The sequence below is a fragment of the Hibiscus syriacus genome, unplaced genomic scaffold (assembly GCF_006381635.1).
Source record: "Hibiscus syriacus cultivar Baekdansim isolate YM2019G1 unplaced genomic scaffold, ASM638163v2 tig00110206_pilon, whole genome shotgun sequence".
In the NCBI taxonomy this organism is placed as follows: domain Eukaryota; kingdom Viridiplantae; phylum Streptophyta; class Magnoliopsida; order Malvales; family Malvaceae; genus Hibiscus; species Hibiscus syriacus.
Genome location: NW_024062627.1, coordinates 2,912,374 through 2,934,972, shown reverse-complemented (window position 1 = coordinate 2,934,972; position 22,599 = coordinate 2,912,374). Strand labels below are relative to the sequence as shown.

Genomic DNA, 22,599 nt, shown 5'->3' with positions numbered 1-22,599 from the left:
TTTAAATTGTGATATTTAAGAAAATTAAGGACTAAGGGCGTAATTCCACCATTTTCGTTTAGCTTGCAAATTAAAGGATAAAATGAGTGTTGATTGTCTGACATTAAATGTAAATTAAACACATTAAATTAAATGAACATGTTCACAAATGTTAAACGAACAATCGACCATATTCGTAAACACTTAATAAACGAACACAAATACCTTTAAAAATAAATAAATAGCGATATTAAAAATTTAAACGAACGCGAACCGAACATGAACACTTTCATAAAATAAACAACCAAACACAAACACAATTTTATTCGCTAAAACTTAATTCATTTACACCCCTAACTACCACAAATAAAAAACAATAGCCTTTTGTTTTACATTATTTGGAACCAGGTGCATCCCCTAGGTTAGCAACTAATGGACTAGTGACTCTCATTATGCCATACTCCCAGAGCTTCTCCAACACGAATTTTGTCTCCAGGCCTAATAGAAAACCGAAACTCTGTAGCATCGCTGTTCTTTGATGTTGGGGCCTGGAAGACAACCACAACCGTCGATCCCATATTGAAAGCAGCAACCTGAAAGGAGGTGCAATGGAGCATGCAAATCATATCTTAATTAAAGGTATGTGGATACTCAACAGGGTATTCAAATTTAATTCATAATCATTTAGCTACTTCCCAAAACGAATCAAATTTTACGGAATAAGCATCCGAAGATCAAAATACAATTCGAACAAAATTTTCTGTACATCTAACCTCATCTCCTTTCTTTAGCACTACACCAACTCCTTCCGGTTCATATAATCGTTCTTCTGGAGGTTCTGATGATAATAACTTTTTTCTTGGCCTGTTTGTCCGAAGTTCTGGTTCTATGAAAAGCTGCAAGTACAAATTATGGAATCAAAACACAGATTCCAATTGAAGAACATTTACTTGTCTATGCATGCAAATGTTTGTCCAAATATGATATCCAAGATTTTTAACGTTCAGGGTGAAAGGGGCATTGGCACCTCACCTCAATTGACCCAATATTTGTTGCACCAATTGCTGCAATTGCAATAAAACCTTGTTGCCATTCACCTTCAAGGACAACCTGATGACACAATTTAGTGAAATTTACTCAACATGTATCCAAGTAACCAAAACATTAGCACTGCACTTTAATGTAAGCTCTAAAATCTGCAAATATTTTTATTCTCCAGGGAATTGAAGCCCAAAACAATGCTTTCTAGGTAATTCAAAGGCCACAGTTAGAATGTTGAGCATAAACATTTACCTACCATCTTGCATTACGATCAACCCTATATAACTCCAAAGTCGAAACACTTTAGGTTTTTATGGTAGGATGTGCCTGACTTAAACTATTCTCAAGTTGCAACAATGTTCTAAATAAACCATTTTATCTTCAACTTTCAGCTTATAATCTTTATCATCAGCTTCTTTATCCTTTCCCAAGTTAGACTATCTTTTAGTTCAACCAATTGCAGACATCAAGACCATAGAAGTCTAGAAGAAAATTTGTGAATTTATGGGAGGGGATTTTAAGAGGTAGCACATCAGATTTACCCTTTCATTCTCGACATAAAGATTCCTGATTGTCCTTGTAGCACGTTCATTCACAGGAAACAAGTGGCCTGTGAAAATTGCAGCGGAACAAATAATATCATTGATATTACCACTGTACAAAGAGAGCCTTTAGTATATTAAGCAACTATGCAATCAAGTTACCTGAAAAATGCCGTCGAACAAGAACATTCCAATCAGCCGGTGAATGTATGCGATGATAATCTCCAGGCTTCAAGTATATTACACAGTAATAGAGGCCTTTCAGTGGGCTGCAAAAAGAGATTTTATGTATGAACATACTTGAACTCATTTACAGCAGTTCTATCATGTAAAGAATTTCAAAGAAACAAATATCTTGGACAGTCCAACAATCTAGAGACACATGAATAATAAACACAACTGCTTAACAAATTCGAAGGCAGATCTAAGGAAAAAACCGAAGACACAACTGACTACGATTATTCCATCAACAACTTATGCTTAATTATTTAAATGAAAAATGGACTAAACAAAACCACATCATTGGTATAAACAAATAATTAGCCAACTATCACACAAACCAAACAGGCAGATATAAGTACAAGATTACCATTCAGAAACTGTTTCCCGGACTTTAGGAGAAGCCAATGAAACCCGCCACCATGACTTCTTACTCTTTTCTATCCGAGTGCTTTCCTGCTCAGTATTACTACTCTCATCTTCGGTATTTTTCTCCGCAACCAGCGAGAGCAAAATGCTAGCACCTAGAAGAGATGACACAGAATAAGAAAATCCTTTGACTTGCTCAATCATGGCCCCTGCACCGTTCAACTTCCCAAATCTGAGAACAGTGCCATCCACAGGACTAACCTTTATACAACAGAACATACTGTTAGCCACACTTCAGAGTGAAATAAAAGAAAAAAATTAACACGTCCAAGTAGCTCGTTACCAGTTACCAGACTATAGGGATTAGGATCAATAGGCCTGCAACCTTCTTTTAATGTGCGAATAAAGAAATCCCTTAAAGATGCATATTCTTCAAGAGGGAGAGCTGCTTCCTCTAGGTCTAGAATGCAAACCACAATACCGTGTCATAATTTGTTCTTCATTTTGAGTTAACTGTACATTTATCTCATCAATTGATTAAATTGATCTAAAGTACAACTAGAGAACAACAGAGAATGAGAAGGGAAAAGATATCTGAGGTAAACATACTTGAGTGGAAAGCACGAGCCCATGCCCTATAAACATGTGGACGCAGCCAAACTGGAATGTCCTAAAAAGTGATCTTAAATCATGTAAAAGGATATAAAAACGGCACAACAAAATAAAAAGCAAGAAGAGAAGCATGGGAAGCTTCCAAATCCCATTAAGATAGGAAAAAGACTTCTTCAAAGAGCCAATGATCTTATCTTCTAAACTAAGAAAATTACTCACCACATTCATTAAAGAGCCCCAAACTCTAGAAATAGATCGCAAAGGTAGCATCCTTAGAAATGTAGCCTAAAAAATCGAAAGGTATATCAAATCATAGCATAGATATATAAACAACAGAAAGAGCAAACCCGTGAAATTCAAATTCGAAAAATTAATTAAAAAGAACAACCTTTACATCCTCTCGGAACTCAAATTCAATCCCTTTCTCTCGTGCTTCTTCGAGCTGTTACCAAAAAACATATATCAATAAATATCCAGAAACTAGTGCTGACATATAAGTTTTAAGAACAAGCAATGCACAAGAAGAAAAAAGTATTGGTTTGACAAACAGATTAGATAATGAATCAGATGAAACAAATAGAAGTAGCCATTATATAATAATAAACCAATTTATACCTTCTTGTCATCGTAAAGCCGTCGAGCATGAAGAGCGCCAAGCATGAGTATAGTGGCTACTGTGGCACCCGACATCACAAAAGCTTTACCTATAGAAATCAGAGCAGCAAGCTTCATATGCTTCTCCAAGAAGAAAAAAACAGGACAAATTTGTGGACCATACTGAATTCGCCGTATTATCATCTACTTTAGCATTAATTACAAAACATATTTGTTTATTATCAAGAATAACAATTTTTATTCTTTATTTCCTCACAAATTTTCTCGGAATCCAAACAAGAAATTAAAATTCTGTTTTTTTTAAATAACAGAGTGATTTAACCTTGAGAATTGGTATTGCCGCCACCGAGAGAGCCGCGGGCTTGCGACGTCGTACGGAACTGCTTGACGTACCAAGAGAAGAGTCGACGGCGGTTGTGAACATTGGCGAGTAAAAAAGGAGGGAATACGGGGATATTTCGGGGAAACCGAAAATTCATAGTGTTAGTTGGCGTTCTACGGTTCCGGTGCCAGAGATGCTTGCTTTTCTGTCGTTACCGATAGGGTTACTCTGGTGTGAGTTTCAGGGATTATATTAAGTAGCTATGAAGAGCTCTAAAACGGTGTTTGTTTGACGCCGTTTTGGCAATTTCCTATGGGATTGAGCCAACGCATCAGTGAAATAATTTCGTTTGCTTAATTTTGCTAGACGAGCTCAAACCATCAATTAATTATTAGATTTTTAGTTCAATCAGCTTGATTAAATAATTCTATCATCTAAGAAATATTAAATATAATAAATTTATAATAATTCAAAAATTAAAAAAAAGCATGAATCAAGCGACTTTAGTAATTAATAAATTATTATTATTTTTGAAGGTTCTAGGTTCAAATGCAAGGGTATGAGCTTTTAATATCAAATGATTGAGAGTCTTTGAACAAATATTATCTTATATTCATTTTATATATATCAATAAAAAAACTCAATTAAGAAATAAAGAATACTTTGAAATCGTAACAAAAGAAATTATATTTTTTTTTTGAAACTAGGGTATCTATAGCTAGTGATAATGATTAATCTTTATTATGAAGGTTTAAAGAGGTCAACGTTCGTCATGAAATATCCTTCGTCCATGTGGATGAAGACAATATATTTTAAAATTTTATTTGTGTTTATCTTATTTAAAAAAATATGTTTTTAGTATATATGTGTCTACTATAAAAAAATATTTATGAATTTATCACTAGATGAACTATTTTATATGATAGAGGTTCCTCCTGTCATCATAAGTTAGAACTGTATAATATTATAAGAGGTTCTAACCCATACCTTTCACCAACTGTTTATTATTAGGGATCAATCTATGATTCCTCGAGAAGGTCTTTCTCGCTATTGTCTAAGAAGCTTGAAATTGTGCAAGCAAGCAAGCTTCGCAACTTGTTTTAGAGACTCTGAATTTGTTGATTTTTCGAACCATAAGAATATAGATTTGATGCAACAGTTGAGAATAATATTGGCCTACATGTTGGCTAGACTGATCATATGCATCATAGTAAGTCTTGCGGGATCCAAATACGACGAAAAATAAGTGTTTTGTTGTTGTTGATAAGGTAAATTAGATGAGTTGAGAGGGTTTTGAGAAGAAGTAGAGATATTGGCTTGATTGTTTTGGTTTCTGGGTCCATTCTAGACTAATTTCGTTTAGATCATAAGTTGTCCACACTCATCCCATCAATTATCGATGGAAACAAATTTGTATCGTCGGTTGTTAGCAGTTCATTCTTTTTGGTTTGGACGTAGAGTCGTGGCCGATGAGGTAACGATCGTTGGCCAATGTTCTTTGTGAGAGATACGAAAGCATAAGGAAAAAAAATGAGTGTGAAGAAGGAGAATAAAGTCTAGTGGATCCCCTCTTTCAGCGTTTCCTCGGGTTATAAAATACCTAGACTATAGGACGACTGGTGTAAGACCTATAATGACAATGATTATTTGTAGGCTGATTAAAACTGTTGGAGCAGATTTAACTCTCATAAATTATATGTGATAGTCAAAGGTCTAATTATGGATTTATAATCATCCGGAAAATATGAGACTTTGGATGAATATGGGCGAAGATAGTATTCTCGAAGGATGTTTTCACAGATATAACAATACTTTTGGGTAAATTTTCATCTTTGTGTAAATATATAATAAAATGAATTTTTTAGGTGTGAAGAAGACTGGTTTCATACTGCCTCAAGGTTTTCTTTTTGCTTGAAAAAAATCTCTAAGGCTTGCACTGCCATGGTCAAAAACCTGAAAGGACTTGTACAGTCGTACTCTAGGCGATTCATCTAGGATGAGAAGAAAGAACTGCAAATGAGCATCTTCCGAGCATGACACCTTTGTGAAGTTTGCTGACATGAATAAGGAAGAAAGGAATCTTCATTGTAAAGTTCTAAGAATGGAATTAGGCTTGGGAACATCATGTTACTTTTGAGTTGGTTAAATGTCCTGTTGGAACTTGGATGGTTCATTATATATAGTTTTCTTTTACAATATATAGTTAAGGGAGAAGAAATAAAACAAGCCATTCGTCTTTAATTTTCTCTTAAAAACTTAATTTAATTATACAATTTACAGTTCAAGATAAAAATTTACACTTCAAGTATTTTATACAATAGACTATATACTGAAAAAAAAATAAAGATGAGAATTTAAAGTAATTTAATAATTTATACAAATGTATATAAATTGAATCGTTATCATACGAATATATTGAGATATAGAGTTATATTTTCGGTGTCTTTATTTTCAAAGGAATATAATGACATATTTATTATTTAAAATTGAATTTTAAAAGGAAATTCATAAATAAAACTGCCAAAAACACAACGTGTTGATATTGTTGTCACACAACTGGGGGTCGGGATACCAAAAAAGGAAATTCAAAATTTGAGTGATAATTTTTTTTTTAAAGTTTGATGACCAAAATAGAAACACAATAAAAGTTGAGTAGTTAAATGCGCAGTTTACTCATATTTCTTTTATGGCGTTTCATATTGTGACACCAAAATGAGTAAATAAATAGTATACATATTATTTAAACGGCAAATTTACTAAATAAACAATGTAGGCATAATTAACCATATTTACGTATGTTGTGTATTACATTAGTAAAAGCAGTCGTTTTCAGTTTTGCATGAGAGATGCAAAGAGCAGTTGGTTCCATATATCAGGAACTCCAGGGAGACACCAATGTGTACAATCGTTACCGCGGTGGCCGCCGTAGCCAAAGGCTGAAGGGTGTCCGTCCTTCCTCAGTTGCGACAACCCTGTTATGTCAAGCAAATGAACTGCCTTTGCCACACTTCGCAACGCTCTCTTTAAAACATCTTGTGCTGCCGGTGGACCACTCGGATACGCCGTGCTTAACGTAGGCCATGTTTCCCCCCGGCAAGTCTTTGTCGTTGGATCCCCCCATTCCCTCGAACTAGCTCGACAAGATCAAGATACCAAGTCAATCCCCATGTGTCTTATAATGGTGCTTAATGAGTTAAGCAGCTCGTGAGTTGTTCGAACTTGACTCGGTCAAGGTTCGATTTGGATTAATTCAACTTGAACTCGAGTTCGACTCAAGATCTTAACAAATTGATTTGAGTCGAGCAAGGTCCAACTTGACCCGATAAATTTGCGAGCAATTTATTAAGATTTTTTTTATTATAAATTTTTAGTAGTTATCTAAAAAAATTATTCCATTACAAAAATAGTTTAATCAATAATTACTAATTTAATAGTAGATAAAAAATGATAAATTACCAATTAATAATTATTACTAGTTTATTAGTTTTCTAATAAACAACAAAAATATTAAATTATTAATTACTAATTATTAATTTGCTAGATTTTACGTATAGTTAAAAGAAGTTTAACGAGCAACGAGTCAAGTCGAGCAACAAGATTTTTTAACGAGCATAAGTTGAGTAACGAGCCGAACAACAAATTTTTTAACGAATACGATTCGCTCAACTTATGATTGACTAGATAATAAACACCCCTAGTGTCTTATCCTAAACAAGTTTGATTCAGAATTAAGATATAAATTACTCACTCTGTATGATTGGGGGAGACTCCTTGAAAGAACACCTTTGTTTTAGCAGGATGTACATTGTGTTTCACCCATCCGGCCCATGTCCCCAATGCTTTCCTATAGGCTACCATACGATTCATGTCTTTGCGAGTTATGTTATTGTATTGGATATAATCCCATCTGCAGAACATCAAGGCCAAAAATGTTATCATCTGTACTAAGATGTCATTGTGTGATTAACTCTCATTGTTTGAACAATACGTACGGTTGTTTTGTTCCCGTAAGAAGCCACCAATACCAAGTGTTAAAGATCAACACGTCGTATCCTTTCCAATTTCGTCCGCCCTCGATTGAGTCCAGTTTTAGAACTCGGCCGTCTTTGTCGTTAATAATATCAACCAGAAATGCATTGCGTATGAACATAATCGAAACTCCGTATGCCTGCAAGGATTGTGTCATATCAGCAAACTATGGAAATCACTGAATCCTTTTAGTTAAGCAAAACAAAAAGATTACCGGGAAACTGAACGTGGAGATGGCTTCAACTCTTTGCGAGATGTATGCCTCTCCAGGTACAGCTCTATGAAGGATACATGTGAGTGACTGCCATTGATTTAAGCTCAATGAGTCACCTACAAACATGATCCTCTTCCCTCTAAATTTTCGTAAAAAGTCTTTCCCATTGAACCTGTTCAGTCAACAATCAATTTAATGATGTACATGTAGGATATTGTATAATTATTTATATGAATATGTGTATTTTTTTAAATAGTCTGGAGTAATTATAAGGTAGTATTTGTTTATAATATTTCTTAACAATTGACAATGCGCACACACTTTACAGATTTGCTTGAACTGAAGACCTCTAGGGAAAACAACATTTACATTCACCTTTTGAGGCAACTTGATGGGTTCAAATATGAATAGGTGTATTTATTCATATGATTAGGTGTAATTATTTATAAAGGATTCTAAGTGATGAAGCAATTGTATGTTTTCATAAGATTATTTTCTATATTCTCTTTCTCTCATAGGATTTCTCTCTCTTTTCCTCCTCCCTCCAACATTGTGTGTATATATAGAGATAAGATCCAATTACACAGTGTTAAACTTTTTAGTTTTATATAAATTTAAGATCGTTTGGATGAGTGAAAATAGACGACTGAGATTAACGATAGAAAATGTGAAGATATTCATTAGGGGGAAAAACAAGGAATTAATATTAGTCATCTATTTCCACTCATACAACAATTTTAAACATGGAATTAATCTTTATAATTTATTTCTCTCATTTTCAGCTGCTGCAAAACCTAAGTATGTATGACAAGTAATAGAAAGAAAGGAAGAGAATGAAGACCTTGGCGAGTTGCATGAGGTGGGTTGCCATCTGAAGTTTTGGTAGAGATGGTCAGGTCGACCATTGTTTTGGCAACTGAATTCTTGGTGTATGAAAGGGCAATTACTTGAATTGTAAAGAGGATAAGAAGCATCATACACCCATTTTCCTTTGTAAATATCACATTTGCTTCCAGTTCCATCAACATGCTGACACAATTCAATAACAAACAAGAAGATTGATGCTGCAAATAATGCTAATGGACCCATATAAACAAAGCTGTGTGAATTGGAATTGCTTTATCGTTGATGTTTTTATAGAGGGGTTAAACACGTAGGAAAACAAAATAATTGGAGTTGACGTAAAAAAATATAAAAGAATATTGGGTCTTATCCCTTCCATGGTTTCAGCTGAGCTAAAATGAAGCAAGAAAAAAAAGTAGAAATCAAACTTCAAGCACATGCTTTTACACCGAATATACAATTAAATTATTTCAAGTTGAGATCGTTGAATCAATTAGCGTCAGTCATCAACCCCATGCTTCATGGAAATTTAATGCAAGTGAATTATTTTCTCTATACGAAAGAGTCAGGTTTGATGGGGAATAAAGCTCTCTACATGACAAAAAGCATATACTATGTGATCGTATATTTAATACTAACAATCAATTGATTTAATAGAATGATATATTAGATTATTTAAAAAAGATCAAGGTTTATATCTTGACGATTGTAAAAGGAGTAAATTAGATTGGGATGATGACCTCCATAATGAGTCTATGCAAAACTAGATCTAGATTAGTCAATCGATATACTAGACATAAATAATTAATTAAAAAAATTATATATTTACTTAATCATCTTAAAATTTCAAATGGAATTAAAAATTGAAAATAACATTCAAGGTAGATTTATATTATACTTTTTAAGTAGTTTCAATATCTCTATCGTATTTATTAATAAAAATGTTTCTTTTTCAATATATATTTTACAATTGAGGCTTTTTTACTTTCGAGCAAAAGTTATATAGTTTTAATTTTTCCAATTCGATTTGATTGTAGAAGTCAATAATTTAAATTCATCTAATTTAAATTAAAAATAATATGACATGAACAAGAAATAACCTGAAAAGTAACTTAAAATGATCCAAATAAATATAAATTTAAAAAATTAATAAAGATAATACCTATAACATAAAATTATTAGTTTCTCTTATTTTACAATTATAATTTGGAATGTATAAATTGATCATAAATGTGTTAATGTTTGTTTTTCTTATTTGGTTGTAAAGAGTGTAATACTTATACGTTTCTAATTAAAATTTGTTCTATGATTATAACCAAATTTTAGTAGAGGATTGGTTTAATTTTTTTAAACTGTTGTTGAAAATTCTAAGTATATTATATAACATTAGTGAAACTGAAATTCTTGGTTAATAAAGTAAACTATTTGTTTAAAGTGGAAGAGATCATTATTCACTACATCGATCTCTCCCCGGATATTCCATTTGAATGTCAAGGAACGTTTATTAAATGATTCGTATTACTTAAATATAATTACTTTTTATACATAATTCATTGATATAAGTTTGTTTGACTTGTTTTTAAAGAATACATTGCATTTGAATTTATATATCTAATGAGAATGTTAATTTGGGATTTTAAAAATCTTCCTTCATTTCACATGATTCGTGCTTCACTTGTGGTTTAAGGAACTATTGTGTATCCGCTTAAAACACAAGTTTTTTTTATTTATTAGTATGGTATTATAATGTAGTATTTTATTAAAGACTTGACCATTTAATAATCAACATTCATATGTCTCTACATACATGGAACATGAATTCTTTACCCCTTTATATGCTCCACCAATAATATAATGCCACGTGTATTAATGAATTTTATTCAAACTAACAGCAACTCACCATGATATTATATTGTTGGTGGGGACATAGAATTCTTGTTCACATACGTGATGCTCAAGCTCGGGACCTTAAAAGATAATAGCAATCCCTTAATCACTAAAGTCGCTTGGTTCATGTCTTAAAATATAAGTTTGATCTTTTATTCTTGTAAAAATATTCATCAATGGCAAAAAATGAAGAACGGCCGGTGGTCGGTATGTGTGAAGAAGTGATGAGATGCGGCGGCTGTGTTTAGGATTTAACTTGCAAAGCAGGGAATGAAAATAGAAGATGAATTTATTATTAGTGAAAATGGTTACAATGCTTGGGTAAAAACCCTCATCTCAGTCCAACTACCATCAGATACTAACAAATTTCCAACTAATTATGGTTACTTCTAACTACATTCTAACATCCACCCTACTTTTTCCATCTGAACTTTCTTGAGAAAAAAATCTGGAAAAATAATTCACTTCTTTCTTCTTCATCATCTACACAGCAACATTTATTCGCTTATCATTTTCTTGCTTCTACTTCTTCTTTCACATAGCACTTATTGAAAACACTGCATCTAAACTGACATTCTCTTCACTTAATTGAATACTGCAGTAAGCTGGTTTGCAGAATGCAGACTTAATCTTTCTTCTTCAACACATTGTTCATTCAGAAATCCTTCAAAATTTCTCTTCCTTCATCAGATATGTTCTTCTTCTCAGTTATTAGGACTTTCTTTTTGGTGGAAGCAAGGCGGTTAAGCTTCGAGCTCCCGGGTATAATCTGAAGCCTCTCTTGGGCAAAAAGACACTCTCAATAAATTTTCTATCATGGACACTTGGTTGTTAAGCGTCAAGTTCCAGTTCACTTTGTGAGAAAAACAAACAGTCGACGAAGAAAACACAATAATCATCTTGTTGTACAAATTGAACTTTTACAATAACCAGCTCATACTAGAAATTCAGCAGGCATATAACGCACGACAGCGATACACATATATCCAAATGATGACGAACAATAGCAGGGTGAATCAAACCAGTAGCTGAACATCCCAGGTTCCAGAATACTTGAACAAACAAGTCAATGGACAGCAAAATTTCTAATCTCCTCACCAGCAAAGTAAATGAAGAACAATCTATTAACATCACCATCTACTAATTGTAGACAGAACTAACAGCTTAAATCCAAACCAACTCTAAAAATTCTTACTTAATACAACTCTAAACGCAGAAAATGAATCATCAAAGCAGATTATCAATCACCAATCTTGTTTTCCAAGTTCCAAACCAAGATGCTGCTGAGAAATAGAAGTCTAAGGTGCTGCTCAAAAAGATGAACAAAAAGAACCGCTGTTAACTCCAACAAAGCAGGAAATCATACCAGAAGAAGAAATCACACTTGACCTCACTGATGCACAAGATAACAATATTCACAAGCCAAATTGCATAATTTTGTGCAAATACGATGGAAATTTCATCATTTGACAATGAACATCCAATCACATTTGCAATCGTTGGTGCTCAAACCCATGGCCTCTAGGAACAACAACGATTCCTTTAACCACTGAGTAAGTTGGTTCGTGCTATTAGACTAGACTTAACTAAATAAATTGAGTGACCTTAATTGAAGTTCGAGTTAAACAACTAAATTAGTGTATGAAAACAGAACAAGAAGGTTTTGAGAGTAAAGATACTCTCAATTGTATCACTCAATTGAGTGACGGATAAAAATGTCATTCTTTTTAGATGATTCGAGTTCGAGCAGTTGTGTTCGTAGGATGTATATGTTATTAATAAGTTAAGAAAATCCTAAACCAATACTACATATAATAAACCCAAACTTATTTTTTAAAAAACTTTTGCTTAGGAATATATCCCAACTTTGTGTACTTGAGCTGCAGAAACCAAAACTGTTGAAGTCAAATTTTCATTTTGAACCCTGAATGTACCACAAGGAGTAGGCCACGGTCCAAAGCTAGAAAGAGAGATTTTAGTTATTTAGAGTTTAAAAAGGATCCGTCAACAAGGAAAACTCAATAAGTTATTGAATCTAGTTCACTTGTAATGCATTCGGCTCAATTGGACCGGCTGTTTCAAAGCTTAAAGACCTAACACCCACATTATAAATAAGTGGACCAACTAGAGTTCCCATAAACCGTATCCATCATTTAGGAGCAAAATTCAAAAAGTTATATCACATTTTCTAATGTAATTGTTCAAATTTAGATGAAATATATTTTCTTTTATCATTACGCCCACTCAGTGAATTCACAGTTAAAATTTATAATAATTCGAAACAAATCAATTTAAACCAAAACAACTTGAACTCAAAATAATTCAAACTTGTAACAACTCAACTCAAAAACCCGAATAATCTAAACATAAAATAATCCAAAAAAAAAACTCAAATTCTTCTGAACCAAGCGCATCCTATACAAAACCAGCATGATTCACCCAATTGTCTTGTCTACTTCTCAACCCTGTTATGAGTACATGAAACTCGAAATAGTATACTAGTATCGAGCACATATCTTATTATAATTACAAGCTAAATTATAGAATTAAACAAGATTGTAGAAGATGCTGTCATGTAAACTGTAGAAATGTAGCTTCACATTCTTTGCTTCAACTTTGAAAGAATATATGCTTTGCTTAGACTTGAAGACAAGTTGTGGTAATTACAATGGCCAGGAAAGAAGAACAAAACTAAAGGTTGGTATTTAATGCCGATTGACGTATTCTTTTCCATTATGATGAATTTGTCCAATAGAATTGCTGCTCCAAAATTTCATATGAATGGCTGGTTAGATGAAGTAACCTATCTTTTCAAATTCAACATATGTCCTTTACTCATAATTGGGTCAAATGCATTGAGAAAAAAGAAGACTATTTTTCTTTTCGTTTACGACAAGTTGAAGAACACACGCACTTCTCCAATGCAGTCGATGGTTAATTTATACATAAACAGTAAGATTATGTCTGTATATAATGAGCAGATCGAAAAGAGAGTAAACACGAATACAAATTCAACTCTATAGGGCTTTAACTGATGTCTTCAACTTTACCTTGTAGAGTTTCTCTTGATTTGGCCACTTGATCTCTTGATGGAATCAATCCTTTGAAGCCTGATTTGCTCTCTTACTTTGGCAATAAACTCATCTGCTTTCTTATCAACATCAGATCCTCCATCTGCTCCATTGCTGTGACTAGGTTCTTCCTCATTGTTTGGATATTTGTTGTTGGTGCTTGGTCTAACTTCTTCATATTCCTCACTCTCTGAATCATCATCTTCATCACTAGTTTCAACAAACCCTTGTTTCTGATCTCCTTGTGGGAATTCCATGAAACTAGGCTTTGGTTTCGGCTTAAAGCTTCCATTCATTTCATTTGGTTTGCTAGCAAACTTCCGTGGGAAAGAAACCCTGTCGTCTGTAAAACTTGAAGCCCGTTTCAAAGGTGACGATTTGCGAACCAACGGTGGCGGTGGGGGTGGGGGAGGGGGAGGATGAGACCTGTAAATGGACTTTTTCCTCAATAAATCCTCACTAGTTTTTGCTTGTATTTCAGTTAACGAAGAAGTAGAGGAAGGAGATAATTTCTTTGGAGAAGAAGAAAAAGATTTTGAACTTGACAAACGAGTCGTTTGGGGCCTAAACGACTCAATATCTTCCTTCACTTCCATTCTTACGGACCTCGACCGCCATGGAATCGGTGAAGGAAGAACAACGTTACTGTCATTCATCTTCTCCACCAGAGTTTCCCCATTTTCCATTATGGAACTCAGACTAGAATTAGACCTACGTAAAGACCCAGACTTGGCAATATTTTCCCCACTTGTCTCAACATTATTCCCCTCCAAAACACGCGATTTCAAGCTCCTAACAGGCAAAAGCAAAGGCTTTTCTTCACCTTGTTTTTTGGCCACGAGAACAGGAGGTTCGATCCTATAGTATTGGCTACTCCATGTCTGGACCTTACCGTCATCAGACCCACATATGTTTTCGGCTTCATCATCGAAAACTGATGAAACGTGGAGGAATCTAGACATCAAAGACTGTAAATTATCTAACTTTGGATTGTTGATTTCCTTCTCCGTTCCATCGTTCCGTCGGCTAAAAAGACCGTAAGAGACTGCTATGCCGACGAATAGAAGGCGGAGAAGCTCCCAGCTACGATTGAGCAGTGATTGGTTGATGAATTCGGGTGCTTGTGAGGGGAAAACTGGGATTATGACCAAGAAAACTATGACCACAAGAACTTTTTTGGAAAGGAAATTGGTGTAGGACTTACTCGGGTTTGCTGGGTTTTGTTCCTTTACTAGTTGCCGCTGTTTGGAGCAGGTATTTGTATCTGCCATCGAAGAAGATAGGGAAAAATGAAAATCAGAGGAGGGTTTTGGCTCTGGTTAGATTGTGCTTTTTTAATGGAAATGAAAGGAGCCTTGGTGATTAAGGAAAAGTGGAGAATAAGGAAAAGATTTTATGGGAGTAGTGAATGCATATTTGAAGCTCATCGCCCTCTTTTTTAAATTTCTTATTCCTTCTCTCTTCTTTCTTCAAATGACATGTATAGCCTCGTCATCCCTTTTCTTTAATTTTGTTATCCAATTCATTTTAAAAATCAAATTATTTTATATTCAATTTAAATTATTTGAATCTGTTAGGTATGACTCAAATATACCGAGAAAGTCTCGTAGTGGGGGTTACGATTATGTGGGTTGGGGTTGCGGGGGCTGCGGCCCCGCGGTACGGTAAATGATTATTTTTGTAAATATGAACCATAGTTTATTTATTATAAAATGAGATGTAACCTAAACATATGAGACATTGAATTGAATACAAATTCTAGCGCCGCATAAGGCACCGAGGACGTAAGCACATTGCTGAATCTCGTTAAAATTCTTGTGTACTTTTCGTTTTCTTTACCCGATTATTCAATAATTGGTATCAGATGTCAGTAGCCAAATTCGATGGTCATGGTAACTTCGGATTATGGCAAACAAGAGTGAATGATCTGTTGGCGCAGCAAGGGATCCTGAAGGCTTTGCGACCTACAAAGCCAGCGTCGATGGAGGAGGAAGATTGGGAAGAATTGCAGCAGCGAGCGACAAGAACCATACAATTATGTTTGGCGGACGAGGTCATTTATCACGTCATGATTCTGTCGTCTCCAGATGAAATTTGAAAGAAGTTGGAAGGTCAGTTTATGTCCAAATCCTTAACGACTAAACTGTATCTAAAGCAGCGGCTGTATGGGCTGAAGAAGTAGGATGATCATGATTTGGCGCAATACGTGAATGTCTTCAATCAAATCGTTTATGATTTAGCTTGTAACACCCTAGACCCGACCTATGCGTTTCGACTAAGTCTAATGGATCACATTCATGATTCTTAAAGACATTTTCTAAAAAACGTTGTTTAATCAATGAAAAATCATATTATAAATGACATTTATGAAATTATAATAGATTTTACTATAAAAACCCAATTCATAAATATAACATTAAGAAGAAATAAATTAATTTAAAACATGTCTTAAAAAAATCCCAATTACGATAAACCAAACATAAATAGCAAAAGAGTAACAATATAAAATCCAATACTTTAAAATAAGACCCATGTTATCAAAATAAAGTCAACTTGAAAGATAAAATATTACAATAAGATGTACTTTAAGAGATATGTTGATCCTCCAAGTGCTTGATCCGAGTTTCCAACCAACAGTATCTGAAAGGGGGAAAACATTTTGAAAAGTGAGCTAGGCTCAGCGTGTCCCATTATTTCAGTAAAAACATCATATGAAAAACCATCAATTATAATCCTGTCAAGTATCATGAAAATCCTGTTAAAGTATAAAATATTAAGTCATATAATATACCATCCTCCCATACACTATATGCAGTTATCAGAACTGTGTCCATGGGGCAACCTTATACCCATTAGTATAAGGGGCCAACCTAAGGGAACATCTTGGGGGCCGAAAGCCTACCTAAATGTTGTCTTAAGTCCGTAAGGATTTACCAGCTTGATCAGAGCTGTACCTCCATACTCCAGCCTACCTAGATAATATCCCCATAATATATTTCAAATAGTAAGTAAAGATTTCCATGATCCCTATCCGGTAAATTAATACCGTCCATTGAAACCAAATATTCAAATATCATATATAAAGTTTCATCATAGTTCATGAACCATCATCCATTGAATCATAAAATTTTAGTGAAATATGTATATATATATATATATATATATATATTTATCAAATCAGTTAAAACCATCAAATAGTACATAGGGAACACACCTCGATAATAGGATTAAATTGTAGATCTACTGAGTACTGGCCTCGCCACGCTCTACTACAGTTTTCGAACGAGTAAATACTGGCACACGCGGTTTAACTAATCTAGAGAAGCTGGGTTGAGCTGTCGAGCGATCAGGAAAGTCTCTTATACCTTCAAACAATAATCATTTATCAGTTCCAAGTCTTACTTAATCATTCAAAGCTAAAACTCTTAAGTGTATATGCATTTTCCAGGTTTGACTATTAATTTGGAGGCTTTCGAGTATGAATTTGACCAAACGGATTGCGGAATCAAAATCAAGACGTCGAAAAACATAAAATATGACTTTTCAAAAATTCAAATTCTTGGTCAAAGTCAAATTCAACGGGTTTGACTGACGATTTGAAGACCTTCGGGTTCGAATTTGGCAAAACAGACTTCGAAAACGGATTCGGGACGTCGAAAACTATCAAAATAGGTATATATGGATAAAGTCAATGGTCTTTTACTAGCCGGTCAAAGTCGGTCAAAGTTCTAGTCAAAGGTGCTCACAATAAACAGTCAACTTTTACAAAAATAACACCATAACAGAAATTAATTACGAAACTAACACCCTTTTAAAAATATTTACGAAAATAACTCCTTTTTAAAAATATTTACGAAAATAGCGTCATTTTAAAAATATTTACGAAAAATAGCACCCGGGTCAAGTCGGGTCTGGTCAACGGGTTGAGTCAAGTCGGTTCAGACCGGTCAAGCCGGTCAAACAATGCATAATCACCATTCTGAAACTCCCCCATGTGCAAGGGCGACGCGTGTAGCCTCCTCCGGTGTTCAAAAATTCCTGAAAAAAAATCCAAAATTTATTTTAAGTAATTTGAGTCACTTACCAAGCTTGGTTCAAATTTTTGAGCGGTGGAGAGCTCGATTTCAACTCGGTCGGAACTTCGATCGTTTCACCTCCCTCACGCATCGCCGCCTACGGAGACAAGGAGGACACCGTCAGACTCGGAATGACACAAGGAACAAGATGGTGCGGGAGGTATCGAAAATGGATTAACGATCAGAGATGAATTTAAGATTTTCTTGGTGGTGGTGCTAAAAACAACGTCGAAACTTTGACTCGAAGTTTATGACGTTTGGCAGCGTTTCACCATAATTGGTTTACTGGGTTTTGTTCACGGGTCGAAGAGGAACACGTTGGTGGTTTTAATTTGACGATCGGAGGTCGGACGGCGTCGGAATCGAGCTTGAAAGTAGAGGTACGGGAGAGGGAAGTTTAAGCAAATTAACATTTGTGTTTTCTGATTTACAATCAAAAAAACGTTTATAACCAAATCTGCCGACACTTCTTAGAGGAATTCAGGACTTGGTCCCTGAATTTCCTTCAACTTCTAAAATAGTCTAAGTGTTTTGAAAACTTTTAATTTAGTCACCAAATTACACCAATATAAATATTATTTTTTTCTCATTTTTTCAGGTTGTTACATGGCTAAACTTAATGTGAAAATTAAGGATGAAGACAAAGCGATGATTCTGTTGTATTCGTTGTCTCCCTATTACGAACATATGGTGACTACTCTTACATATGAGAAAGAGACTATCAAAGTTGAGGAGATTACTATTGCCTTGTTGGCTCACAATCAGCGAAAGCAGAATGTAAGGGAAAGCTCTCAAGATGATAACTTATATGTCAAGCGTAATCGGGACCGTGAACGGAAGCCAGAGAAGGCAGGGTCTGGGAAGCGGAATTTCAGATCCAAATCTAGGGATAAGAAGACAATTCACTGTTACAAGTGAAATGAGACATGATATAGAACCGAGACTGTCCAAAGTTGAAAAAACATATTGATGAGAAGCGTGATGACTCATCTAAGTCTGTGAATATGGTTAAGGATGACAATTCTAATTGCAGTGAGAGTGATATGCTCTCTATTTCAATAACTCAATTGACGGATGCTTGGATTCTTGATTCTGGATGTTCTTATCACATCACGCCAAATAGGGAATGGTTTTCAACATACAGGTCGGTTGATTCTGGTTCTGTTTATTTGGGTGATGATCGATGTTGCAATATTGTTGGTATTGGTGATGTCAGAATTAAGATGTATGATGGTTATGTTCGGACATTATGTGGAGTTCGAAATATCCCAGATTTGAAGAAGAATTTGAATTCTTTGGGCACTTTGTACTTGAATGGTTTTATCCATAAGGCTGGTGACGATAGGGAAACCATTCGGATTGTTAAAGGAGCTTTGACTATGATGAAAGGAAAGATGATTGCAGGGAATATTTACAGATTGTTAGAGAGTACCGTTGTAGGTGAAGTTCATTGTGTTGAGTCTTGTGATGATACTACCAAATAGTGGCATATGTGTCTTGCTCATCTTAGTGAACGTGGTATGGCTGAATTACATAAAAGAAATCTGTTGCATTGTATTAAAAGTTGTAAGCTCAATTTTTGCAAGTATTGTGTTCTTGGTAAACAAACTAAAGTTCGTTTCAAGATAGGGAAGCACACAACTGAAGGGATTCTTGATTATGTCCATTCTGATGTATGGGGGGCCATTCACAACATCGTCTTTGGGTGGATCTAGGTATTATGTTACTTTTATTGACGATTTTTCACGGAAAGTTTGGGTGTATTTTTTGAAACAGAAGTCTGACGTTTTTGAGAAGTTCAAGCTGTAGAAAGCTAATGTAGAAAACCAAATAAGATGAAAAATCAAGTGTTTGTGGTCTGACAATGGTACAGAGTACACATATTCAGAGTTTTTAAACTACTGTAAGGAGCATGGGATTAAGAGGCATTTTACAGTGCGCAAAACATCACAACAGAATGGTGTTACAAAACGGATGAACATGTCATTGAATGAAAGAGCCAGATGTTTGTGGTTGAATGCGGGCCTTCCCAAACACTTCTGGGCTGAGACTGTTAACATGGCATGTTATCTTATCAATAGATCGCCAAGGACATCATTGGATGGGAAAGTTGAAAAAGAGGTATGAACTGGTCATAATGTTAGTTTTGATCACTTACAGATTTTTTGTTGCCCTGCTTATTTGTATGTACCTGCTGATGAGAGATCCAAACTTGATGCAAAATCAAAGGAGTGGATCTTTCTGGGTTACAATAAAGGTGTCAAAGGATTCAAGTTCTGGGATCTAGTTGCGAAGAAAATATTGATAAGTAGAGATGTTATTTTTTATAAACAACCCATGTTACAACAGAAGAGAGACACGACAGTGGTCGATTTCAAGTAGTTTCCAGTTGAGAAAATAGAAACTTCTCAACCGACTTCTGGTGGTTCCGCTACGGATGATTTGTAGGATTATAGTCTCGCCATAGACATGGTGAGACAGACGAATAGAAAGCTTGCGAACAGATTGGGTTTTGAAGACTTGGTATCTTTTGCACTTACTGTTAGCAGTGATGATCCGGTTACTTTCATGATACTGTTACTAGTCAGAAAAACTACAAATGGATGGCTGCCATGGTTGAGGTGATGAAGTCTTTGAATCACAATCGCACATGGGAGTTAATTCACCTTCCTAAGGGTAAGAAATCAATTGGTTGCAAATGGGTGTATAAGAAGAAACCAGTAGTAACAGAAAAAGATGGGGAGAAGTTCAAGGCTCGTTTGGTAGCAAAGGGTTTTTCACAACAGAAAGGAGTTGATTATGATGAAAAATTTTCTCCTGTGGTCAGGCACACTTCAATCCGAGCAGTACTTGCATTGGTAGCTAGTTGGGATTTGCATTTAGAGTAGATGGATGTTAAAACTGCTTTTTTGCATGGTGATTTAGAGGAGCAGATCTACATACAACAGCCTGAAGGTTTCACTCAACCTGGAAATGAGCATTTAGTTTGCAGATTGAAGAAATCTTTGTACGGGTTGAAATAGTCTCCGAGATAATGGTACAAACGGGTTGACTCCTATATGATCAAGATTAGCTACAAGCGTTGTGAGTATGATTATTGTGTCTACGTTAAAAGCTTTGATGGTGTTTTTTTTGTTTTTTTTACTGTATGTTGATGATATATTAATTGCTGCGAAGAACATGGATGATATTATCTGTTTGAAAACTTTATTGAGTCAGGAATTTGATATGAAAGATTTAGGTGCTGCAAAGAAAATTCTTGGAATGGAAATTGGCAGGGACATAGACTCAAGGAAACTGTGGCTATCTCAACGGGGTTATGTTAAGAAAATGCTAGAAAGGTTTGCGATGAACAACACAAAACCAGTGAGCACTCCATTGGCGAATCACTTTAAGCTCTCATCAGAACAGTGACCAAAGACAGATAAGGAAGCTGAAGATATGGCAAAAGTTTTGTATTCTCTTGTTGTTGGCTGCTTGATGTATGCAATGGTATGTACTCGTCCTGATTTAGCTCATGCTATTAGTCAAGTTTGTAAGTACATGTCTAAACATGATAAGCAACATTGGGAAGCAGACAAGTGGATCTTTAGGTACTTAAAGGGTACTGTGGGACATGAAATTATTTTTGGTAGTCAGCGGGATAATCCTTTGTTTGTAGGATATGTGGATTTAAACTATGCAGGTGACTTGGATAATAGAAGATCTACGATAGGGCATGTCTTTACTCTTAGTGGAGGGCCTATTTGTTGGAAGTCTACTGTTCAATCTGTTGTGGCATTATCTACAACTGAAGTTGAATATATGGCAGAGGTCGAAGCTGCAAAAGAAGCTTTATGGCTTACTGGTTTAGTGAAGGAGTTGGGTGTTCAGCAAGGTGGAGTTCAGTTTATTTGTGACAATCAAAGTACTATTCACTTGGCTAAGAATCAGATATATCATGCTAGAACTAAGCATATTGATGTAAGGTTTCACAAGATCAGAGAGTTGGTTGCATCTGGAGAGATTTTGTTTCAGAAGGTACATACTGATGAGAATGCCGCTGATATGTTCACCAAGCCAGTTACGACAGACAAGTTCATGTTTGCTTGGACTTGTTGAGTGTTTTGAGTTGTTAAAGAAATAAGGTAACCCACATTGAATGTTTCCTAAGGGGCAAAATATTCGCCAAGGTGGAGATTTGTTAGGCATGGCTCATAAATATACCGAAAAAGTCTCGTAGTGGGGGTTACGATTATGTGGATTGGGGGTGCGGGGGCTGCGGCCCCGCGGTACGGTACAAGGTTATTTTTGTAAATATGTAATAAGGTTATTAATTAAAAAAGGAGATGTAACCTAAACCTATGAGACATTGAATTGAATAAAAATTCTAGCGCCGTCTAGGGCACCGAGGACGTAATCACATTGCTGAACCTCGTTAAAATTCTTGTGTTCTTTCCGTTTTCTTTACCCGATCATTCAACAGAATCCTTACCGGTTAAATGAGGTTTTTTTCTTAAAAGTGTCAAATTTAAAGTTTCAATTTTAGTATTTGAAACCGAGAATCGCAACGCGAAATGAAAATCGCAACGACATAATCGCAATGCGATTTTAGTTTCGCGTTGCGATTGTCATTTCGCGTTGCGATAGTTAAATTCGCGTTGCGATAGTCATTTTCGTGTTGCGATTTTAAGTTTCAAAAACTATTATTCTTCTGCAAATTGAAACTTGAATGAATTGCATTACTTTAACAAAAAAACAAAGACAAATACTAAATTCACAGTGTTGCAAATTTAAGTTT

At 35.0% G+C, this 22,599-nt stretch overlaps 3 protein-coding genes and 1 long non-coding RNA gene across 4 annotated transcripts; 1 reads left to right on the top strand and 3 right to left on the bottom strand.

Moving 5' to 3' along the window:
* Window positions 1-346: 346 nt before the first annotated feature.
* On the bottom strand, window positions 347-3,916 carry LOC120113414 (phosphatidylserine decarboxylase proenzyme 1, mitochondrial-like). The gene is made up of 12 exons (XM_039134591.1): window positions 3,700-3,916; window positions 3,378-3,466; window positions 3,151-3,204; window positions 2,982-3,047; window positions 2,760-2,820; window positions 2,501-2,610; window positions 2,152-2,411; window positions 1,725-1,831; window positions 1,563-1,630; window positions 1,012-1,089; window positions 753-875; window positions 347-572 (listed from the first exon to the last, which is right to left on the bottom strand). Exons 1-12 carry the CDS (start codon window positions 3,854-3,856, stop codon window positions 417-419), a joined length of 1,329 nt encoding a protein of 442 aa, XP_038990522.1. The 5' UTR covers window positions 3,857-3,916; the 3' UTR covers window positions 347-416.
* Window positions 1,005-22,155, top strand: LOC120113417. Its single transcript, XR_005515299.1, has 4 exons — window positions 1,005-1,131; window positions 20,708-20,713; window positions 21,397-21,400; window positions 22,145-22,155. It is a non-coding gene; the product is annotated as an uncharacterized LOC120113417 (long non-coding RNA).
* LOC120113416 (protein trichome birefringence-like 43) lies at window positions 6,529-9,031 on the bottom strand. The gene is made up of 5 exons (XM_039134593.1): window positions 8,784-9,031; window positions 7,943-8,114; window positions 7,692-7,867; window positions 7,448-7,606; window positions 6,529-6,829 (listed from the first exon to the last, which is right to left on the bottom strand). Exons 1-5 carry the CDS (start codon window positions 9,029-9,031, stop codon window positions 6,529-6,531), a joined length of 1,056 nt encoding a protein of 351 aa, XP_038990524.1.
* LOC120113415 (serine/arginine repetitive matrix protein 1-like) lies at window positions 9,604-15,154 on the bottom strand. The gene is made up of 2 exons (XM_039134592.1): window positions 13,672-15,154; window positions 9,604-9,613 (listed from the first exon to the last, which is right to left on the bottom strand). The coding sequence occupies exon 1, from the start codon at window positions 15,012-15,014 to the stop codon at window positions 13,719-13,721; it is 1,296 nt and encodes a 431-aa protein (XP_038990523.1). The 5' UTR covers window positions 15,015-15,154; the 3' UTR covers window positions 9,604-9,613; window positions 13,672-13,718.
* Window positions 22,156-22,599: the final 444 nt, after the last annotated feature.

Coding starts and splice junctions, on each gene's coding strand:
- LOC120113415 (XM_039134592.1), bottom strand. CDS start 15,014: ATGGCAGATACAAATACCTGCTCCAAACAGCGGCAACTAGTAAAGGAA.
- LOC120113414 (XM_039134591.1), bottom strand. CDS start 3,856: ATGAATTTTCGGTTTCCCCGAAATATCCCCGTATTCCCTCCTTTTTTA. Junction 3,048..3,150: donor AGTTCCGAGAGGATGTAAAG/GTTGTTCTTTTT, acceptor TCGATTTTTTAG/GCTACATTTCTAAGGATGCT. Junction 876..1,011: donor CAAATATTGGGTCAATTGAG/GTGAGGTGCCAA, acceptor TTGTACTTGCAG/CTTTTCATAGAACCAGAACT.
- LOC120113416 (XM_039134593.1), bottom strand. CDS start 9,031: ATGGGTCCATTAGCATTATTTGCAGCATCAATCTTCTTGTTTGTTATT. Junction 7,868..7,942: donor TCTCCACGTTCAGTTTCCCG/GTAATCTTTTTG, acceptor CAATCCTTGCAG/GCATACGGAGTTTCGATTAT. Junction 7,607..7,691: donor CTTACGGGAACAAAACAACC/GTACGTATTGTT, acceptor GATGTTCTGCAG/ATGGGATTATATCCAATACA.